The following is a 19,432-nucleotide window of genomic DNA, read 5'->3' as shown; positions in this document are numbered from 1 at the left end:
GCCAGGGTTCCAACATAGGCCTACTTGACTCCAGAGAACTCAACCATCAAAATGAACAAAAAATTGAAAACAAATTATCTTTTTCTCCCCCCCCCCCCCCCCCCCCCGCTTTAAGAATGGCCATTTGAGTATCTGAAGTGTGCTCTGAAGAGCCATCCTGAAGAAAAAATACTAAGCCAAGTTTCCTGCTTAGGTTCAAAGCTCATAAATAAGCCCAGAGCTCTATGAGCTATGACTGCTATCTAATAGAAACGTAATAATGTTAGTAGCTACCATTTATTACTTAAAATATTTACTGTGCCATTGCTTACTATTTCCCAAGCCCTGTGCCTTACATATTTACACACATTGTTCTATTTAATCCTAGGGGGACTCCTGCTCAGAGAGATGAAGAAACTTGCTCAGAGTCAAAACTACCAGAGCTAAAAATCAAACCAAGTCTTTCTAATTCCAGAATCTGTGCATTTCAGTGAAACTAGTTGGCACTTGTTTAATCTCGTGGCAAGGAACTAGGCTGGGTAGGTCTTGCCTGGCTTATAGCTGTCCCAAGAGCCCAACTGACCCCAGAGTTAGGATATAAAAGGAAATATGAAGAGCAGGTTTTACGTGTCATCCTTGCGCAGGGGCCATGCTAATCTTCTCTGTATCGTTCCAATTTTAGTATATGTGCTGCCGAAGCGAGCACTGAAGAGCAGGTTTTAAACTATCCTCTATGTTCCTGGAGGTAGTTCACCTCAAAAGCCACTCCACAGCCTCTTTGATGGTGTTAGTGTGGGACTTTGGAGGTTGCAGTCAGTAGTTTGGTGCCTTGGGTAAGAAGGTGGACTTTGGATACCTAGGTAAAAACTTTTGTAAGGAAGGAAAACTTTAAATGAATGCATTTTATTACCACAGCCTTGTATCATCCAAGGACAGATGAGAAATCTACTAATTCTTAGGTTGAGAGATCTTTCCCTTTTTACCAACTATTTGTTGCCTTTAGTTCCTATACCAAATTCTTAAAAAAAATTGAAGCTGAGTGGACTTTTAAAATAAACGTTGCTTGTAGCTTTACCACAATGTATTGGTTTTCGAATAGGTTTTCTGCACAGTTAATAATCAGTAAAAATTTACTGAGATCATGGTGTTGTGGGCAGGCTGTACTTGGTAATGAGAGAAGTCTTGAGCTCAATTCAGGAAATAGAGTATATAAAATAGCTCAATATCAGTATGTGGAAATGTGTATCGGTAAAATGTCATAGGACTTTCTATGGGTGATCCAGTGAAGAATTTGTAATTTGAGTTGGGCTTTGAAGACTATATAGTGTGGATTGCTTGGTGAAGAATGGGGAGAGAATTTGAAGCCTGAGGAATATCTAATGAAGTCCACAGGACAGTAAGACCTTAAAGAATTTGGCCACCCACCCTTCCAACAACAAGAGTAGAGAATATAAATGGGAGCATTATCCAAGAGGAAAAAAGAGAATGTTTGGCAGATCCTACGGAATTCTGGTTAGTCATTAATTCAATTCTGTTCTTGTCAAGTGTCCAAAAAAAGCCAGCTAAGCAACAGTTTCAGAAGATTAAGACAATAGAAAGTGCTAAAGTTGTCACTGTCCCACTCACCAATTGGCAGTTGGGCTGTTCTTCTATAGATGGAAGCTATTCAACAAAGGTCAGATTGTCACCCCTATAGAAAACCACCCCCAACACACACACATTTACACACACTGGTCTAATAAACATTGAACATTTTGCTGTTAGGAAAAAGTAGGGCGGGTGCCTGGGTGGCTCAGTCGGTTAAGCGACTGCCTTGGGCTCAGGTCATGATCCTGGAGTCCTGGGATCGAGTCCCGCATTGGGCTCCCAGCTTGGTGGGGAGTCTCCTGCTCCCTCTGACCCTCCCCCCTCTCATGTGCACGCTCTCTCTCTCTCTCTCATTCTCAGTCTCTCAAAATAAATAAATAAATAAATCTTTAAAAAAAAAGAAAAAGTAGGGCGATTTGTATATGAAGGAAAGTTTTATAAGAGAAATGGAGTGAGAGAGACTAAAGGGTTGAAAGTGATTCTTACAAATTTTGCTTTCAGAATTCTACATGTTGTGTGTCCTACTATATTTGCTTTTAACATGCCTGTTAAAGCTGTAGTGATTGTAGAATTCTTTTCATGTACGGTGAGGGGTGGGAGAAGTTATCCCTCCCTCTGGGAGAGAAACTGAGATGTATGTGGTAGTTCCATTTGGTGCCCTTCAAAGATCTGAAATAAACTTCTTGGTTTAGGAACATTTAATTTTCATGTTTACTTTGATTTTTAAAAATTTTATATGATCAAGGAGTTTTTAATATTTACTTATTTATCAATTTACTGTTGTCATAAAAATTAGTAAATGTATGAAATTTACTATTAAATTCTGAAACTTTAAAATAAATGTTGTTAGAATGTTTATAATTGTCAAAACCTGAAGACATCACTAACATTTTAGTATAAGAGATTATATTGTCGTGGGGATGGGGGCTGAAGAGTAGGAGCTAGAGAGAAGAACCAGGGACTTTTGAGGATTATTAGCTAAGTTTTGCCCAAAGTGTCCTAAATTAATTTGAATGTTCCTATCCTCTCTCTTCTTCCCTAAGCCTTGTGGAAGTCACCCTTAATAATATATCTTAAATATTGATAGATGAGTTTATGTTCTATGATGGTTTAGATTTTCTAGGACACATCTAACATTGTTTTCTTACTTAATTTGGTGTAGCCATCACTTTTTAAGAATGAGGAATGTGGCCATAGTCAAGGTATGACGAGACAAATCTGAGTTTCTGGAAGTGTCAAGTTGGCTTCTGTGACTTTGAGTTTCTCTTCTGGTTGAAGTGCAGCCCTAACTACTGACACCTCATGAACCTCACTTTCAAAGAGAGGCTTGATTTGGAACTCTCACTGAATACAGAGAGAGCTCTCACACATCTCACTTTCTTCTCATGACCCTCTCTTTGCTCCGTCTTAGCCTGCTGTTATTACACTTATACCTTATCACTGTTAAGGAATATACTACCTTGGATATTTCAGATTGTGAACATTCCACTATTTGAGCATAATCTCTGCCCCTTACAGATCACATGTTCAAGGCCTCCACTGAGTTAGTGTTAGGAATGCATAGAGATCCCTCAGCATCTCTTCATTTTCTCACTACCTTCTTCAGTCTTCATGTCCTTTTCGTCCAGCAGCTCGAATCACAGGGTCTGTCATTATCTTCCCTGTGAATATCCTCAGCTCTCTTTCTGGTCTTTGTCCACAAAACCCCAACTCTGGACAGACCCAGCCTCTTCCTTTGGGCCTGTGTTGAACTTTGCTGAAAAAATATCACACATCTGTGCAGAAGTAGTTTCACTTGGAATTTATGATCACAGACCTCAGATGGACTCTCAACCCTGTCTGGCAATGTTACCGTGTTTCTTAGTCTCTCGTTCTTCAGACCAATGATTTTATACTTTATTTCCTAGCTCCTTACACCTCACACCTTTCTTTTCCCACACTTTCCATACTCAGGTAATTTTCTCACACCAGACTAAGCTGAGAAAACAGAAACCTTCAGGCTATAGTGTGATGTCCAGTTTATCAATTTTTTCCTTTGTTCCTGTGTGTTTGGGGTTGATAACTAATTCAAGGCCACAGAGATTTACTCCTCTGCCTTAAGAGTTTTATAGTTTTTGTTCTTACTTAGTTCTTAGGTGTATGATCCATTTGAGTTAATTTTTGTATATGTGTATGGTGGGGGTCCAAAGTCTTTTACATGTGTTTATCTCAGGGCTGTTTGTTGAAAAGACTATTCTTTCCCCATTGAATGGTCTTGGCATTGTCGTCGAAAATCAATTGATCCTAAATGTGAGGGTTTATTTCTGAGTTCTCAATTCTGTTGCATTCTGTATGTCTCTTCTTCTGCTAGTACCACACAGTCTTGATTACTGTAGTTTTGTATGTAAGCTTTGAAATTTGGAAGTTTGGATCCCCTATCCAATGATTTTTAACCTTTTCTTTGGGTTGTAGAAACCTTTTTGGGTATAAGAAACTGTGGGCCCAGGACATGGTACATAAATGTGTAGAAAATTTTGCCTAGGGTTTATTTTATTGGATTCGAAATTGATAGTCTTTCAGTTAAAAAAAAAAAAAGCTTTTTGGGGTGCCTGGGTGGCTCAGTTGGTTAAGCGTCTGCCTTCAGCTCAGGTCATGAGCTCCCTGCTCAGCGGGGAGTCTTCCACTCCCTCTTCCTCTGCCCCTCCCCCTGCTCTTTCTCTCTTGTTCACTCTGTCTCAAATAAATAAAATCTTTTACAAAATTTATTTAAAAAAGCTTTTTAAACAGTATATTCACCTTTTGCTTTCTATGGAAATGAAATAAATTTAAATTGGACAAATAAAAATAAAGCAAGTTTCAGTTCTACTCAAAAGTGAATTGCATTTACTTGATTCAGTTACACGGATTGAATATTTGAATGACAATGTCATGTTATTTTTGACAGCTGGTTTTGACTTTTTTGGTTTGATTGCAGTGAGCTCTACTCAGATTCTCAAAGACTGCATGGTAGCAAATGTACTGGATGTAGTTCACACATGAAAGGCTTGTTTTGGGATATGCAGATATAGCTAAGATTTTTTTTTTGATATTTTGTTATAGTTGTTAGATTGCTACATTTTAAAGTTTTTGTTTGTTGAATTTTTTTACATGATTGTAAAAATAGAATAGAATTTTATCCTTAAAAGCATTTTAATTATGAAATAACACAAAAACATGTCTAAAACATAAATCGTCAGTTTAATGAATAATTAAAAAACATATAACAACCACCCAGGACCCCAAGACAGACCTTTCCAGATTACAGCTCCCTAGAGGAAACCATGATCCTACAATTATGATTTCTCTCTTCCTTGCTTTCCTTTTTAGTTTAATCCCTAAGCACTGTAGTACAGCTTTGCCTGATTTTGAATTTTATGAATAGAATACACTGTATATATTCTCTGTCTCTCTTTTTTTTTTTTAACACACTGATCACTCATTTATAGAATTTGTTCATATATTGCATGGGGCCATAGTTCTTTCATTTTGTATCTGTATGTACTATAACTGTGAGAATTTACTATATTTCATTCACTTTACTGTTGACTATTACAAATAATGATTCTATGACCATTCCTGTTTAGGTAGGTATCCTGGTGCACATGTTCATGAATTTCTCTAAGATATATTTACCCAGAGAGAAATTGCTTGGTCATAGAATACAGTTCTTTAGTTTTGTTGCAAATTTGTTTTCTAAAATGGCTATATTAGATTTACTTCAGCCAGCAGTATATGAAAGTTTCCACTGCTCCACATCACTTCAACATTTGTCATCAGACTTTTTAGTATTAGACAATCTGGTGGGTGTATTGTGTTATTATATTGCAGTTTTAATTTGTATTTCCCTCAGTTGTTAATGAGGTTGCATACCTCACCATGTGTATATTAGCCACTTGGATTTCCTTTTATGATGTGCCACTTCAAATCTTTTGGCCCTTTTTTCTGTTGGTTTTTTTTTTTCTTATTATTTGTAAGAATTTATTCTCTTCTAGATATAGTTCCTTTGGTGGTGATCTGTACTGTAATGTCTTCTTCCATTCTGGTTTATCCTTTCATTCTTTATAGTTTAATGAACAAGATTTATTTTGGTATGATTGAAATTACCAGGGTTTTTTTTCCCCCTTATGGACAGGGCATTTTATATTTTGATTAAGATAACCCTTCCCAGCACAAAGTCATAAAGATATTTTCATATTATTGTTTTTTTCTTTTTTCTTTTTTTAAGTAGGCTCCACGCCCAGCTCAGAGTCCAACTCTGGGTTTGAACTCTTAACTGTGAGATCCAGACCTGAGCTAAGACAGAGTCAGACACTGAGCTGACTGAGCCAACCAGGCGCCCCTATTTTCATATTCTTATTACAACCTTTATAGTTTTACTTTCATGTGTTGTTTAGGTTTCTAATCTACTTTGCAATAAATTTTAATGTTGTGAATTAGGTGCCTAATTTCATTTTTTTCTTCATATAGATATATAAAAGTCTCAGAACCTTATGAATTGAAAAATCTGTCCTTGCTGTGTGCTCTGCAGTGCCTATGTGATACATAAGTGTCCACATGTGCATGAGTCTGTTTTTGAGCTCCTCTATCTTTTCCATAGTGCCTTAATTCCTATAACTTTAAAATAAATCTTGATACCTGGTAGAGTATATGTAAGAATGCCTTACATATTCTTGGCCCTTTATATTTCCATATCAATTTTAGAATCAGCTTATCAGGTTCCATAGATTTTTTTTTTTAATTTTTTTTTTAAGATTATTTATTTGACAGAGACAGCGAGAGAGGGAACACAAGCAGGGGGGGTGGGAGAGGGAGAAGCAGGCTCCCCGCTGAGCAGGGAGCCCGATGGGGGGCTCGATCCCAGGACCCTGGGATCATGACCTGAGCCGAAGGCAGACGCTTAATGACTGCGCCACCCAGGCGCCCCAGGTTCCATAGATTTTGATTGGGATTAAATTGAATCTGTGAATCACTGTGCAGAGAATTAATATCTTTACATTATTGAACTTCAAATCCATGATCATGATGTATATCTTCATTCATTTGCATCTTTTTTAAAGTCACTTAGTAACATTTTATGAGTTTCCTTAAAGAGGTCTTGCGGGGCGCCTGGGTGGCTCAGTCGTTAAGCATCTGCCTTCGGCTCAGGTCATGATCCCAGGGTCTTGGGATCGAGCCCCACATCGGGCTCCCTGCTCTGCGGGAAGCTTGCTTCGCTTCTCCCTCTCCCACTCCTCCTGCTTGTGTTCCTCTCTCACTGTGTCTCTCTCTCTCAAATAAATAAATAAAATCTTTAAAAAAAAAAAGAGGTCTTGCATAGTTTTTGTTCAATTCCAGTGTACTCGACATTTTTGAAAAATTTTATTTATTGAGCACTAGTCTGGGGAAGATTTGGCGGGGGGAGGGTGGAGAGGGAGAATCTCAAGCAGACTCCACATTGAACGTGGAACTTGACGTAAAGCTTGTTCTCACGACTCTGAGATCATGACCTGAGCTGAAATCAAGAGTCTGATGGATGCTTTACTGATTTAGCCACCCAGATGCCCCTTGACATTTTTAATTCAGTTGTATATGGTGTTTTATTTCGTTGTTTAGATTTATATTGTTTGTATATGGAAATGTGATTACCTTTTATGTGCTGATGCTATATGTAGCAACCTTTTTTGATTATCATTTATCTAGAGATTCTTTTAAGTTTTCTGCACATGTAGGCATAGTATTTGCAAATGACAGCTTTTTTTCTTTTCTAATTCCTATACCTTTTAATTCTTCTTCTTTTTTTTTTTTTTTAAAGATTTTATTTATTCATTTGACAGAGAGAGACAGCGAGAGAGGGAACACAAGCAGGGGGGAGTGGGAGAGGGAGAAGCAGGCTTCCTGCTGAGCAGGGAGCCCGATGTGGGGCTTGATCCTAGGACCCTGGGATCACGACCCGAGCTGAAGGCAGACGCTTAACGACTGAGCCACCCAGGCGTCCCTCTTTTTCTTATTTTACTATACTAGCTAGTGTTCAATAGAACTGGTAACATTAGACATTCTTTTGTTCTTAATCTCAGAAAGACCAATTTCATGTCATTTGCATAGGATTTTTTATTTTTTATTTTATTTTTTAAAGATTTTATTTGAGAGAGAGAGAATGAGAGAGAGTGAGCATGAGAGGGAAGAGGGTCAGAGGGAGAAGCAGACTCCCCACCGAGCAGGGAGCCCGATGTGGGACTCGATCCCGGGACTCCAGGATCATGACCTGAGCCGAAGGCAGTCGTTTAACCAACTGAGCCACCCAGGCACCCTGCATAGGATTTTTTAGAAGTACCCTTTAACAGATTATGAAAGTGTCCTTCTAGTCTTAATTTTCTAAGAGGTTTTGTTTACTTTTTAATCATAAGTAAATGTTGAATTTTGTCAAGCACTTGTCCTGTATCTTTTTTTCTTTAAATTTTTATTGTTATGTTAATCACCATATATTACATCATTAGTTTTTTTTTTTAAAGATTTTATTTATTTTTTTGAGAGAGAGAGAGAATGAGAGAGAGAGAGCACGAGAGGGAAGAGGGTCAGAGGGAGAAGCAGACTCCCTGCTGAGCAGGGAGCCCGATGTGGGACTTGATCCCGGGACTCCAGGATCAGGACCTGAGCTGAAGGCAGACGCTTAACCAACTGAGCCACCCAGGCGCCCTACATCATTAGTTTTTGGTGTAGTGTTCCATGATTCATTGTTTGTGTATAACACCCAGTACTCCACGCAGAACGTGCCCTCTTTAATACCTGTATCTTTTTAAATGGTCATAAGACCTTTTCTTTTAATCTGTTGATGTAGCATATTTCACTGATTAAACGTTTTAGAGTTTACCACCTTGCATTCTTGAGATAGACCAAACTTGCTATTTGCATCTTTGCTCATAAATGAGAGTGGCTTGTAATTTTCCTTTCTTGTATCATCCTTTCCAAGTTTTAGTATCAGGCTATGCTATCCTAAAATGAGTTAGGGAGTAAGTCTTTTTGTTCTATTCTCTGGTGCAAGTTTTATATAGTATTAGAATTACTTCTTGAGTATATGTGGGACTGGGATATTTGTGTGTGTTGGGGGGACAATTTTAAAAATTATGAAGTAACAGTTACAGGAGTATTCAGATACTCTATTTCTTTGTGATTCAGGTTTGCCTATTTATCTATATTTTCTAGTCTCTTAGCATAAAATTGTTCATAATACTCTCTTTTACCTTTAATGTCTATAGAATCTATAGTTCTGTACTTCTTTTCATTCCTGGTATTGGTTATTCATGTCTTATCTCTTTCTTCAGTTCGCTAGAGAGGTTTGCCAATTTTGTGTTTTCAAAGAATTTTTGGCTTTGGTGCTCTCTTGCATGGTTTGTTTTCTATGTCATCAGTTCTGCTTTTTTTATTCGTTCTATGTTTTTAAGGTTTATTTTGCTATTCTTTTTGTAACTTCTTCAGGTAAATGTTTATTAGCTTACTGATTTCAGCCTTTTTTTCTAATACATGCATTTAAAGCCGTACATTTTTTTTAAAGCTGTACATTTTTAAAAATTTTTTATTGTTATGTTAATCACCATACATTACATCATTAGTTTTTGATGTAGTGTTCCATGATTCATTGTTTGTGCATAACACCCAGTGCTCCACGCAGAACGTGCCCTCTTTAATACCCATCACCAGGCTAACCCATCCCGCCACCCCCCTCCCCTCTAGAACCCTCAGTTTGTTTTTCAGAGTCCATCGTCTCTCATGGTTCGTCTCCCCCTCCGACTTACTCCCCTTCATTCTTCCCCTCCTGCTATCTTCTTTTTCTTTTTTCTTAACATATGTTGCGTTATTTGTTTCAGAAGTACAGATCTGTGATTCAACAGTCTTGCACAATTCACAGTGCTCACCATAGCACATACCCTCCCCACTGTCTATCACCCAGCCACCCCCTCCCTCCCACCCCCCACCACTCCAGCAACACTCAGTTTGTTTCCTGAGATTAAGAATTCCTCATATCAGTGAGGTCATATGATACATGTCTTTCTCTGATTGACTTATTTCACTCAAAGCTGTACATTTCTGTTTATAAGTTCTGCATCCCACAATTTTGTTATGCAGCATTTTTATTAGTGCTCATTTCAAGATAATTTTCAGTGTTTCTCTATGATTTATCTGTTGACTCCTGGGTTATTTAGCAGTTTATTTCTTAATTTCTAAATACATGAAGATTTTTCATTTAACTTTTTGTCATTAATTTCTGTCTTAATTGAACTGTGGCCAGAGAGTTCTGGATTTCAGACCTTCAAAATTTGTGGCCCTGTGTATGGTTGCTTGTTATGAATGGTCCATATATGCTGGAAAGAATATGTGTTCTGTAGATGTTGGGTATATTATTCCATAAATGTCCATTAGGCCATGTTTTTTATTTTTTATTATTTTTAGTTTTTTAAGATTGATTTATTTATTTGAGAGAGAGAGGGAGAGAGAGTTCATATGAGTTGGGGGAGGGGCAGAGGGAGAAAATCTTCAAGCCAACTCTCCCCTGAGTGTGGAGCTCAGTGCTGGGCTGGACCCCAGTGCGGGGCTCAATCCCATAACCCATGAGATCATGACCTAAGCTCTGAAACCAAGAGTTGGACGCTCAACTAACTGAGCCACCCACGTGTCCCTAGGCCATGTTTTTTTTTTTAAATTTTTTTAAAGATTTTATTTATCCATTTGAGAGGCAATGAGAGAGAGAGAACTTGAGAGGGGGAGGGTCAGAGGGAGAAGCAGACTCCCCGCCGAGCAGGGAGCCCGATGTGGGACTCGATCCCGGGACTCCAGGATCATGACCTGAGCCGAAGGCAGTCGCTTAACCAACTGAGCCACCCAGGCGCCCCCTCGGCCATGTTTTTTAATCCTGTGTATTTCATAGATTTTTGTTTTACCTGCTTATTCTGTCAGATACTGAGAGAGTTGTTAGAATCTCCTGCTACAGTTGTTCCTGTTGTATCCTCCTGGGAAATTGAAATTTTTAAACTGAATATGTGTATCTCATATTTTTTACTTTAGATTTTCTGTTGCTTAATCTTAATATAGCTGTACTTTTTAAAATTTTTTTTACTATTTGCCCATCCTATTTCTTTCAATCTTTCTGTGTCCTTGTTTTATGTGTGTCTCTTATAACCAGTGAATTGTAGTGTTTATTAAGTCCAGCCAGGTAATCTGTGTTTTTTAACTGGAGCAGGTTGGTCAATTTGCATATGATATAATTACAGTACTTATATATTTGAATTTATACCTCCATTTTATTTTAGTCTCTCCATTTCTTTTTCTTTTTTTCCCCTCTTTTTTTTGAATTGATTTTTAAGATAAATTCTTTGTCCTCACCCTGGTAATAGTCTGGAAATTACACTTTCTATTTCCCTTTTTTCAGTTGTCTCCTGAGAGATTCTAGTAGGCATTCTTATTTCAGAAGCCCAGTGTTAATTATCACCTTTCCTGGGCGCCTGGGTGGCTCAGTCATTAAGCATCTGCCTTCGGCTCAGGTTGTGATCCCAGGGTCCTGGGATCGAGCCCTGCATCGGGCTCCCTTCTTGGCGGGAAGCCTGCTTCTCCCTCTCCCACTCCTCCTGCTTGTGTTCCCTCTCTCGGTGTGTCTCTCTCTGTCAAATAAATAAGTAAAATCTTAAAAAAAAATCTTAAAAATTATCACCTTTCCTCTCCTTCCAGGATCAGTGCATTAGGACCCTGTAACTCCATTTGTTCTCTTCAGTTTAGTGTTTTATATATCTTTAAATCTCACATGACATTATTTCTTGTAGGGGGAATATGCATGTCAATTTACCCATATATTTATTACTACTTTTTTAAGCTTTTCACTTTTTTCTTGCATTACACCTCTCTGTGATAATCTTTTTTTTTTTTTTTTTAAAGATTTTATTTATTTATTTGACAGAGAGAGAGACAGCGAGAGCAGGAACACAAGCAGGGGGAGTGGGAGAGGGAGAAGCAGGCTTCCCGCGGAGCAGGGAGCCCGATGTGGGGCTCGATCCCAGGACCCTGGGATCATGACCTGAGCCGAAGGCAGACGCTTAACAACTGAGCCACCCAGGTGCCCTGTGATAATCTTTTTGCCAGCAGTATGTCCTTTGCATTTCCTTTACTCTGGGTTAGCTGGATGTGAAGTCTCAGTTTTTGGTTGACTACAAATACTTCTCCCCTTACCTTCTTGAAACATATTTTAACTGAATACTGAATGCTAGGTTAATAGAATGCTAAGATAGGGAATAGGAGTGGGAAGGAGGAGGGACAGAGAAGGGAGAGAGAGCATGAGAGAGAGGGGCAGAGAGAATCTCAAGCCAACTCCATGCTGAGTGTGGAGCCTAATGTGGGGCTCGCCTGGAGGCTTGATGTGGGACTCTCCTCAGGGCTTGATCTCATGACCCCAAGATCATGACCCTGAGATCTTGACCTGAGCCCAAACCAAGAGCTGGATGCTTAACTGACTGCACCACCCAGGTGCCCCTGGTGTCTCAGAATTCTAAGGACACTAATCCTATTGTATCAAGGCCCCACCTTTATGACCTCTTTCAATCTTAATTACTTCCTTAGCGGTCCTATCTCCAAATACAGCCACACTGATGGGGTTACAGCTTCAACATGGGAATTTGGGGGGGATGCAAACAATGAGTCCACATATTAGCTGGCATTTACATAATGGTTGAGGGTCTTATGGCTTATAATTATATTACTTCTGATGTCTCTACTGTTGATAATAGTGAATCACTTTCCATGTATTTGGGCATATTCTCCCCCATAATTATTTAGCAAGTGTATAGGGAAGAGAATAAAATTTATCTTTGCATATGTTTCTGTAATCTACAGAATTTGTTGGTGAGGTTGTTGTACACTTCCCAGCTAAAGTCTAACCATCTATTGTAGTTTAGTAAAGATTTTCAGCTTAATTGCAAATTGACTCTGTTTTTCTTTATTGTAGCTGTGTTGGTGTAGAGGAACATCATGCTGTTGACATTGACCTTTATCACTGTCCCAACTGTGCAGTTCTACATGGTTCCTCCTTGAGTAAGTATTAGAAACAAATAAATACCGAAGTTTAGAATTCAGTGTGTACATGACAATATTTTAATAATAACTTTGACTAGTTATGTTACATCCACCAGGAACTATAGGGAATTTTTTTCTGAAGATACTGAGAATACAGTTTCTGTCTGAATTATTGAATAACATTTAATAAGTCAAGATAAAATGAAAAAAATACTGTTTTTTTTCCCTTTAAAGATTTATCTATTTTAGAGAGTGCGAGAAAAAGCGAGTGTGTGTGAGTGGTGGGGGACAGAGGAGAGGGGGAGAGGAAGAGAATCTCAAGCAGACTCCCCACTGAACATGGACCCCCCCAACATGGGGCTTGATCCCATGACCCTAGATCACGACCTGAGCCGAAATCAAAAGTTAGATGTTTAACCACTTAACCCAGGTGCCCCCAAAATACTATCATTTTTAATTGCCAGTGCAAAGCCCCCAAACTTAAGGACATATAGTCAAAGCTTTCCAATTTGAGAAGTGTGGAAAAGTAAAATATTCTGATTCTGGAAGCTGATTTCAGATGTTTTTATCTTTTTATAAATTAAAAACTTTCAGTAATATTTGGGACAGTGTACAGGATAAGACTTTAATGCACACACATGCATTATATTTTTAGGGGGAAATTCGGGTATCAGTATGCTGAAATGTTATTCTGTTTTCTGAATTTGGTCATCAGTTTGAGTATGGCCTAGAGTCCTGCCCAATTTGAAACCACACCCTGTCCCAGTCCCATTCTGAGGAAGGCAGAGGCCAGAGCAAGTGTCTGCCTACACTCCTCTGTCTGAGGGGCAGGGTGCAGGCTGGGAAATTCATGTGCCCTCTGGGGTGTACCAGTATCCTACATAAAATGATATTTATCCCTAGCCTTTTACAGATGCTTCAGAAGAATAGATTGGAGTGTTAATTGTGCAGGTAGAAAGTAGAGATAATGTTTAAAAAGCTTTGAAGGATGTTGTAACTTTCTTTTTTAAAAAAATTTAGACTGCAAGCTAGCATTTTTGTGTTCGTTAAAACTAAAGGGGAAAACTATAGATTTAGTCATAGGAACCTTTTTCTGAACATACTTTGATACACATTTGGGTGAGATGTGGGTGACCTATACAACCTCTTTTATTATCATTAAAAAATTTTTTTTTTTTTTTGAGAGGAAGAGAGAGAGTCTTAAGCAGGCTCCATGCCCAGCGCGGAGCCTGACGTGGGGCTCAATCTCATAACCCTGAGATCATGACGTGAGCTGAAATCAAGAGTTTGGACGCTTAACTGACTGAGCCACCAAGGCGCCCCACAAACTATTTTAAATGCAGCTTTTTTCCTAGTACTTTTTTTTTTTTTTAAGTAGGCTCCATGCCCAGCGTGGAACCCAACGTGGGGCCTGAATTCACAACCCTGAGATTAAGACCTGAGCTGAGATAGAATCAGACTCTTAACTGACTGAGCCACCTACCAGCCCCCCAGTACTTTTTTTTTTTAAATAGAAATTTTTATCTGAGGTTGTGGGCAAGCAATTCTGTAAAAGAGACTTACTAGCAACTGACTGCTGATCTGTTAGAAATATTAGTAATTTACCTAATTTCTTTGTAAGAGATTTAGAAATTCAAGCTATAAGAATACATCAAAATATTACATTAAATTTCATAATATGTTACAATACAGGTTATCCATTTTATTAGTTACACAGTATAAAATTTGAGGTTAGCAGATTGGTAGAGTTGTTAGTATACTTGGCCAGTTTATTGTCATAAATGGTTTTAAAGTTTCTTCTTTTGTGTAGCAGTGAAATATGTGGTATATAACTTGGAATAATTATTGACCAAGTGTAATTCTTAGAGGAAATATATAATACTGGGTTTTTACCTCAAGAAAGGAAACAGAACTAAAATTTATAGCAGTTTTAGTTTAGAATTTATGTAATCCCCAAATGAAATAATTTGAATTTTCATTTCTATGAAATATGTGGGTTACTGTGAGATGGAACAGTGTCGTGTTTAAAACAGTCTGATACGTAATGCATTCTGTTTTCTGTTTTTCCTATATGATTTAATTTTTTAAAAAGCTTGTCATGCTCACTAAATTGATTTCATAATCCATAATGGATCACGACCTGCACTTTGATTAATGGTGCTTCAAAGAGAAGCTTGACTATTGTGTGGCCCTTCGTATGCTTCTCTTGCTTGAATAACATAAGATCAGGAATTGGTTATTTTCTGGGCAAAAGTCCAACACTAAATACCCACAGGAAAATGTCCAAGATCCAGTAATTTATTTTATCTTGATTTAAGGCTCACCTTCCCTACCTCTCACCCTCCACCCTCAACTTGGGTCATTGCTTTTGGCCCCTTTCCCTCTGCTATTAAGCCCCTCTTGCTTGCCACCTAGAGCTTCCTGTTCTCTCAGAGTTCCCAGGAATCCTTATTGTAGATACTATTTAGGCAGTATAATATTCACTTGGTTGGTAAATTTAGATTTGACCTTTTTAATGGGAGTTAAGAACTCTATTCAAGGACAAGTATCAAAAAAGTCCTATACTTACACACATACCTCAGTGTTCCTCAGGCACATGGAATCCAAACTCAAAATTTTCTCTCCCTATGACCACTACTAGAATATTCCTTCCTTTAAGAAATTCAGTCAGCTTCTTGCAGTGGCTGATTTTATGTGTTAAGCACGTTGGCCTACCAGGACACTTGTAGCCTTCTGTTAACATTATGCAAATCTGCTCATTTAAAAGGAAAGAGAAGTAATTGGCAGCTTATTGGATGCCCCAGAAACTATGCCAAGAAGTACTTGACCTCTGTTATTTCCTTTGATATTTGTAACACGTTGAGGTGAGAAAAATGATCTAACTAGCTCTTTCATGTAGTTATTTGGCAGAGCTGGAGTTTGAGCCCGTAGCTGTCCAATCCCAAATCTATTCTAATTCTAATATATTCTGCCAAAATGAAAATTCAAACAATGTACTATCGTAGTTTACTTATCAAATGGGTAACTTTTCTTTTTCTCTTTTTAATTTAAACTTAATTTTTTAAAGATTTATGAATTTATTTGAGAGAGAACATGTGCAAGCAGGGGGAGGGGCTAAGGGAGAGGGAGACAAGCAGACCTCCCTGCTGAGCAGGGAGCCTGATGCGGGGCTCGATCCTAAGACCCCCAGATCATTACCTGAGCTGAAATCGAGTCAGATGCTCAACCGACTAAGCCACCCAGGTGCCCCTCTTTTTTTTTTTTTTTTAATGATGATGCTCACTGTTGACTCAGGGCTACGAAATAGATTGCTTATATATACTGGTAAGAATGTGAGTTACCTACCACTTTTTTGGAGGCAGTTTTGCAATATGTAGCAAGTATCTTAAAAATATTGAGTCTTCTAGCATTTTTAGGAATTTATCCTGAGGAATTAATGAAGGAAACAGATTTATGTATATGAATATTAATCTCAACTTTGAAGAAAGATTCAGAATGAGCTAAGTGCTTAAGACTCAAAAAAAGGATTATAAAGTGATGCATTTATATCTATGTCTTAAAATTCTAGGCTGCTTTTAAATTGCTTTTGAATATTTAATAAGGAGAAAAATGCTCATGATAGAATAAGAAAGGTAAGCAGGATGAACATCATGATCCCAGTTGAAAATAAAATGGGATTATGTATCTATATATATGTAGAACAGAAGCCTGGAATGAAACACCCTTGAATTTTACAAGTGATTTTAAATGAGAAAAAATAACACATGAAGGATGCCTTAATGGCATTTTCTAGGAAGGTTGCTTTATGATTCTCAGTTTTTCTCATGAGACTTCTAAAAAATGGGGTTTACTCTTTTCCATATTGAGGGTTTGACTGCCATGAATTACTTTGAGAATCTTGTTTTAAACCCTGATATGACTAAGCCCAATTTCCTCCCTTATTGGTTATTTAGTGTGACTTCTCCTTATCCATGTGAGGATCCAGTGTAATTTTATTATTATGATCTTTTAGGGTGAAGGTTTGGAATAACTTAGACTCATAGAGTTGCCCCTGCCCCATGTTTTACTAGAAAATGTTCAAACATATGGGAAAAGTTGAAAGACTTCTGTAGGGAGTACCTCCAAACTCACCATGTAGACCCTACTCTTAATATTTTACATTATTTGCTTTACCACACAGTCTGTGTAACTATCTCACTGTCTATTTATGTATCCATCTTATTTTTTCATGCATTCTAAGCTAGTTGTAGACTTTAGTACATTTCCCAGAATCATGAAGGTTTTAGGCTTAAGAGTGGTTTTTTTTTTTTAAGATTTTATTTATTTGTTAGAGAGAGAGTAGAGAGAGCACAAACAGGTGGAGGGGCAGAGGGAGAGGGAGAAGCAGGCTCCCCACTGAGCAAGGAACCTGATGTGGAACTCAGTCCCAGGATCCCGGGATCATGACCTGAGCCGAAGGCAGACGCTTAGCCCTCTGAGCCACCCAGGAGTCCCTTAAGAGTGATTTTCAAACTTAAGAAAAGATATAAAACTGACATCTTACACTGCTAACACACGAAAGGGCTGTAGGTGGTGCTGCCCTGGTGGAAAGCAGAATGAGATCCAGCGTTCCTTTTGTGGCCTCTTCCCCATCTTCCCCTTTATTAAGGGTTCCTCAGCATGGTTGGAAATACAGCACTCCTTAAAAAAAAAAAAAAAGAAAGGGAGGAGGGAGGGAGGGGGGAAGAAAGGAAAGAAGGAAGGAAGGAAGGAAGGAAGGAGACAGCACTCCTCCCTTCATTTCCATTTGAGGAAACTGGACCCAGACGTGTCGCATGACTTGCCCAAGGTTGCAGAGTGAGTTACGGCTGAACTAGGAGTCCAATCCAAGTGTCTCCTGATGTTGATTGCCATGACTCTTGAAGGTTGTAGCTGCCCAGAGCTGTAGAGTCACAGGATCTGAGCATTAGAACTAATCATAAAGTTATTTGTTCTGTCATTCCTCCTTCCTTTAATTATGAGGAAGCCACCTGCTCTTCTTTTGTGGCAGTGTAAGCCTGCTTATTTTGGGGATAGATCTTGACATAAGCGAAGGGAACTGTGCTGTTAAAATAGATTTCTCATGTGGGATCAGTGACTTGGATGATTCCTAAAAATCATACTATGACTTCATGGTCTAGTGAAAATCATGATTTAAAATAATCGTGATATTTTATAATACTGTAAGTGTGGCTGTTGTAATGAGCTCCATCTGCTAATTTGAATTTGCTGATTTAAAATTTTTTTGAAATAAAAAGAGATTTAAAAACATTTTTTAATGCTCTCTTCTTTTCAAAACTTTATTTAAATTCTACTTAGTTAACATACAAGAGTAGATTTTTAAAAATCCACAGTTAATCGCCTATAATTGTGGCCTTACACAAAGTAAAATTTACCACTTCAGCCTGGAAATGAATTAAAAAGGGAGTGGTTTTTTGCGCTTATAGTTGTTATTCTTTCTGATCATATAGAATACACTTTTTAGGAAGTACATGGTATCACCAGTTATCACAACTGTTTTCTTTTTTAATCTCCTAAAAACGCAGTGAAGAAGCGGAGGAACTGGCACCGGCACGACTACACGGAAGCCGATGACGGCTGCAGGCCGGTGCAGGCCGGGACGAGGGCTTTCGTCAGGGGCTTGCGCTCTCGAGTCTTCCCGAGGTACGGACGCTTGTTCCTGCCGAAGAAAACCTGAGAATGTCACCTAGTAAAGTGGCGTAATCTAAAGCAATGTTTTCAGACTTCAGGTTGCCACCCGTTCTCAGCTTTTTACTCTTGTTTTTTTCATGAAATAGAAACAAACTAGTGGCGCGTCGTAAGTAACAGGAGTGGATAGGCGCAGGCTCATGGACCTGCCGTGTCATACGTATGTGTACCCGCGCACCTTGTAAAAATACACTAACTGTGGATCTCCGTCCAGAAAATTTGAGATACACTCACGTAAGGTAGTCATCCCCAGGACTGGGCTCCCCGTGATATGCAACAGCTGCTTGTCTTCCCCTGTCACCTCACCTGTTCGGATTTTCAAACTCCGTTTTTTTCTTGGGTTGTTTTCATATCTCTCTCTCTACCCTGGGTCTGTCAGAGGTACCCATACCCATTGCTCAGTCTCTCTGGTGGCAGCAGGACTGGGCTTTTTGATTTTTAAAAGATAATGGGAAGTGTTTGACTTCTCTGTGGCTCAGAGAGAGTCAAAAGTATTACACAGCATTTAATCATGCTAATTTAGATCATTTCCTGCTCGCTGCCTGACATCTATTTAAAGTGATAATGCTTAATAGCCTTTTACACAAGATCATATCCAGGCTTGTTAAGGGAAGCATAATTTAAATTTAAATCTCAACATCACATGCAGCCTATTACGGAATTATTTCAGATCCTGTAACTATAAAACCCTTGCTATTTCTTCACAGTCTTTAACATTCCGGTCTATCCCTCTCCCCCTTAATCCTTAAACAGAAACATATAATTGATCTGCACATAATGTTGGCTCTCTCAGGTCTGCTGAGCTTTCCACAGTGGTTTCCACATGACTTCTGTGATATTAAAGGCCTTTGTCTCAAATATTCTCTTTTATCAGTTTCAAAGTGGTTGGAGGAATGTTTGTTTTCCTGGATTGGTTTGGAGCCTAGGGCCAGAGTTTTCAGCCTGGGTCTATGAACTGGCTTCAGAGAGGCTTGTGAGTTTCTTAAGCCTGTATAAAGTGTTTAGTGTCAACATGTGAATGTGCGTTTTTCAGGAAGAGGAGCCGTGGCTTTTATTTTTTTCAAATAGGCTTGTGACCTGAAAGAACAGT

The 19,432-nt window shown here is 38.6% G+C and overlaps 1 protein-coding gene and 1 pseudogene across 1 annotated transcript in view; one reads left to right on the top strand and one right to left on the bottom strand.

Moving 5' to 3' along the window:
• Positions 1 to 19,432, top strand: part of KDM7A (lysine demethylase 7A) — an 85,069-nt gene that overhangs the window by 27,863 nt on the left and 37,774 nt on the right. Inside the window, exons 2-3 of the mRNA XM_028106397.2 lie at positions 12,548 to 12,633; positions 18,180 to 18,297. Coding sequence (XP_027962198.1) covers positions 12,548 to 12,633; positions 18,180 to 18,297 — 204 coding nt within the window. The remainder of the gene's footprint in view (positions 1 to 12,547; positions 12,634 to 18,179; positions 18,298 to 19,432) is intronic.
• Positions 585 to 685, bottom strand: LOC114211798 (U6 spliceosomal RNA; annotated as a pseudogene).

This window comes from Eumetopias jubatus, unplaced genomic scaffold (genome assembly GCF_037043125.1).
Source record: "Eumetopias jubatus isolate StellerSeaLion01/CBP00866 unplaced genomic scaffold, mEumJub1_p1.0 scaffold_14, whole genome shotgun sequence".
Taxonomy (NCBI): Eukaryota; Metazoa; Chordata; class Mammalia; order Carnivora; family Otariidae; genus Eumetopias; species Eumetopias jubatus.
Note: the sequence above shows the minus strand (reverse complement) of the source record. Positions and strands in the feature narration are given on the sequence as shown.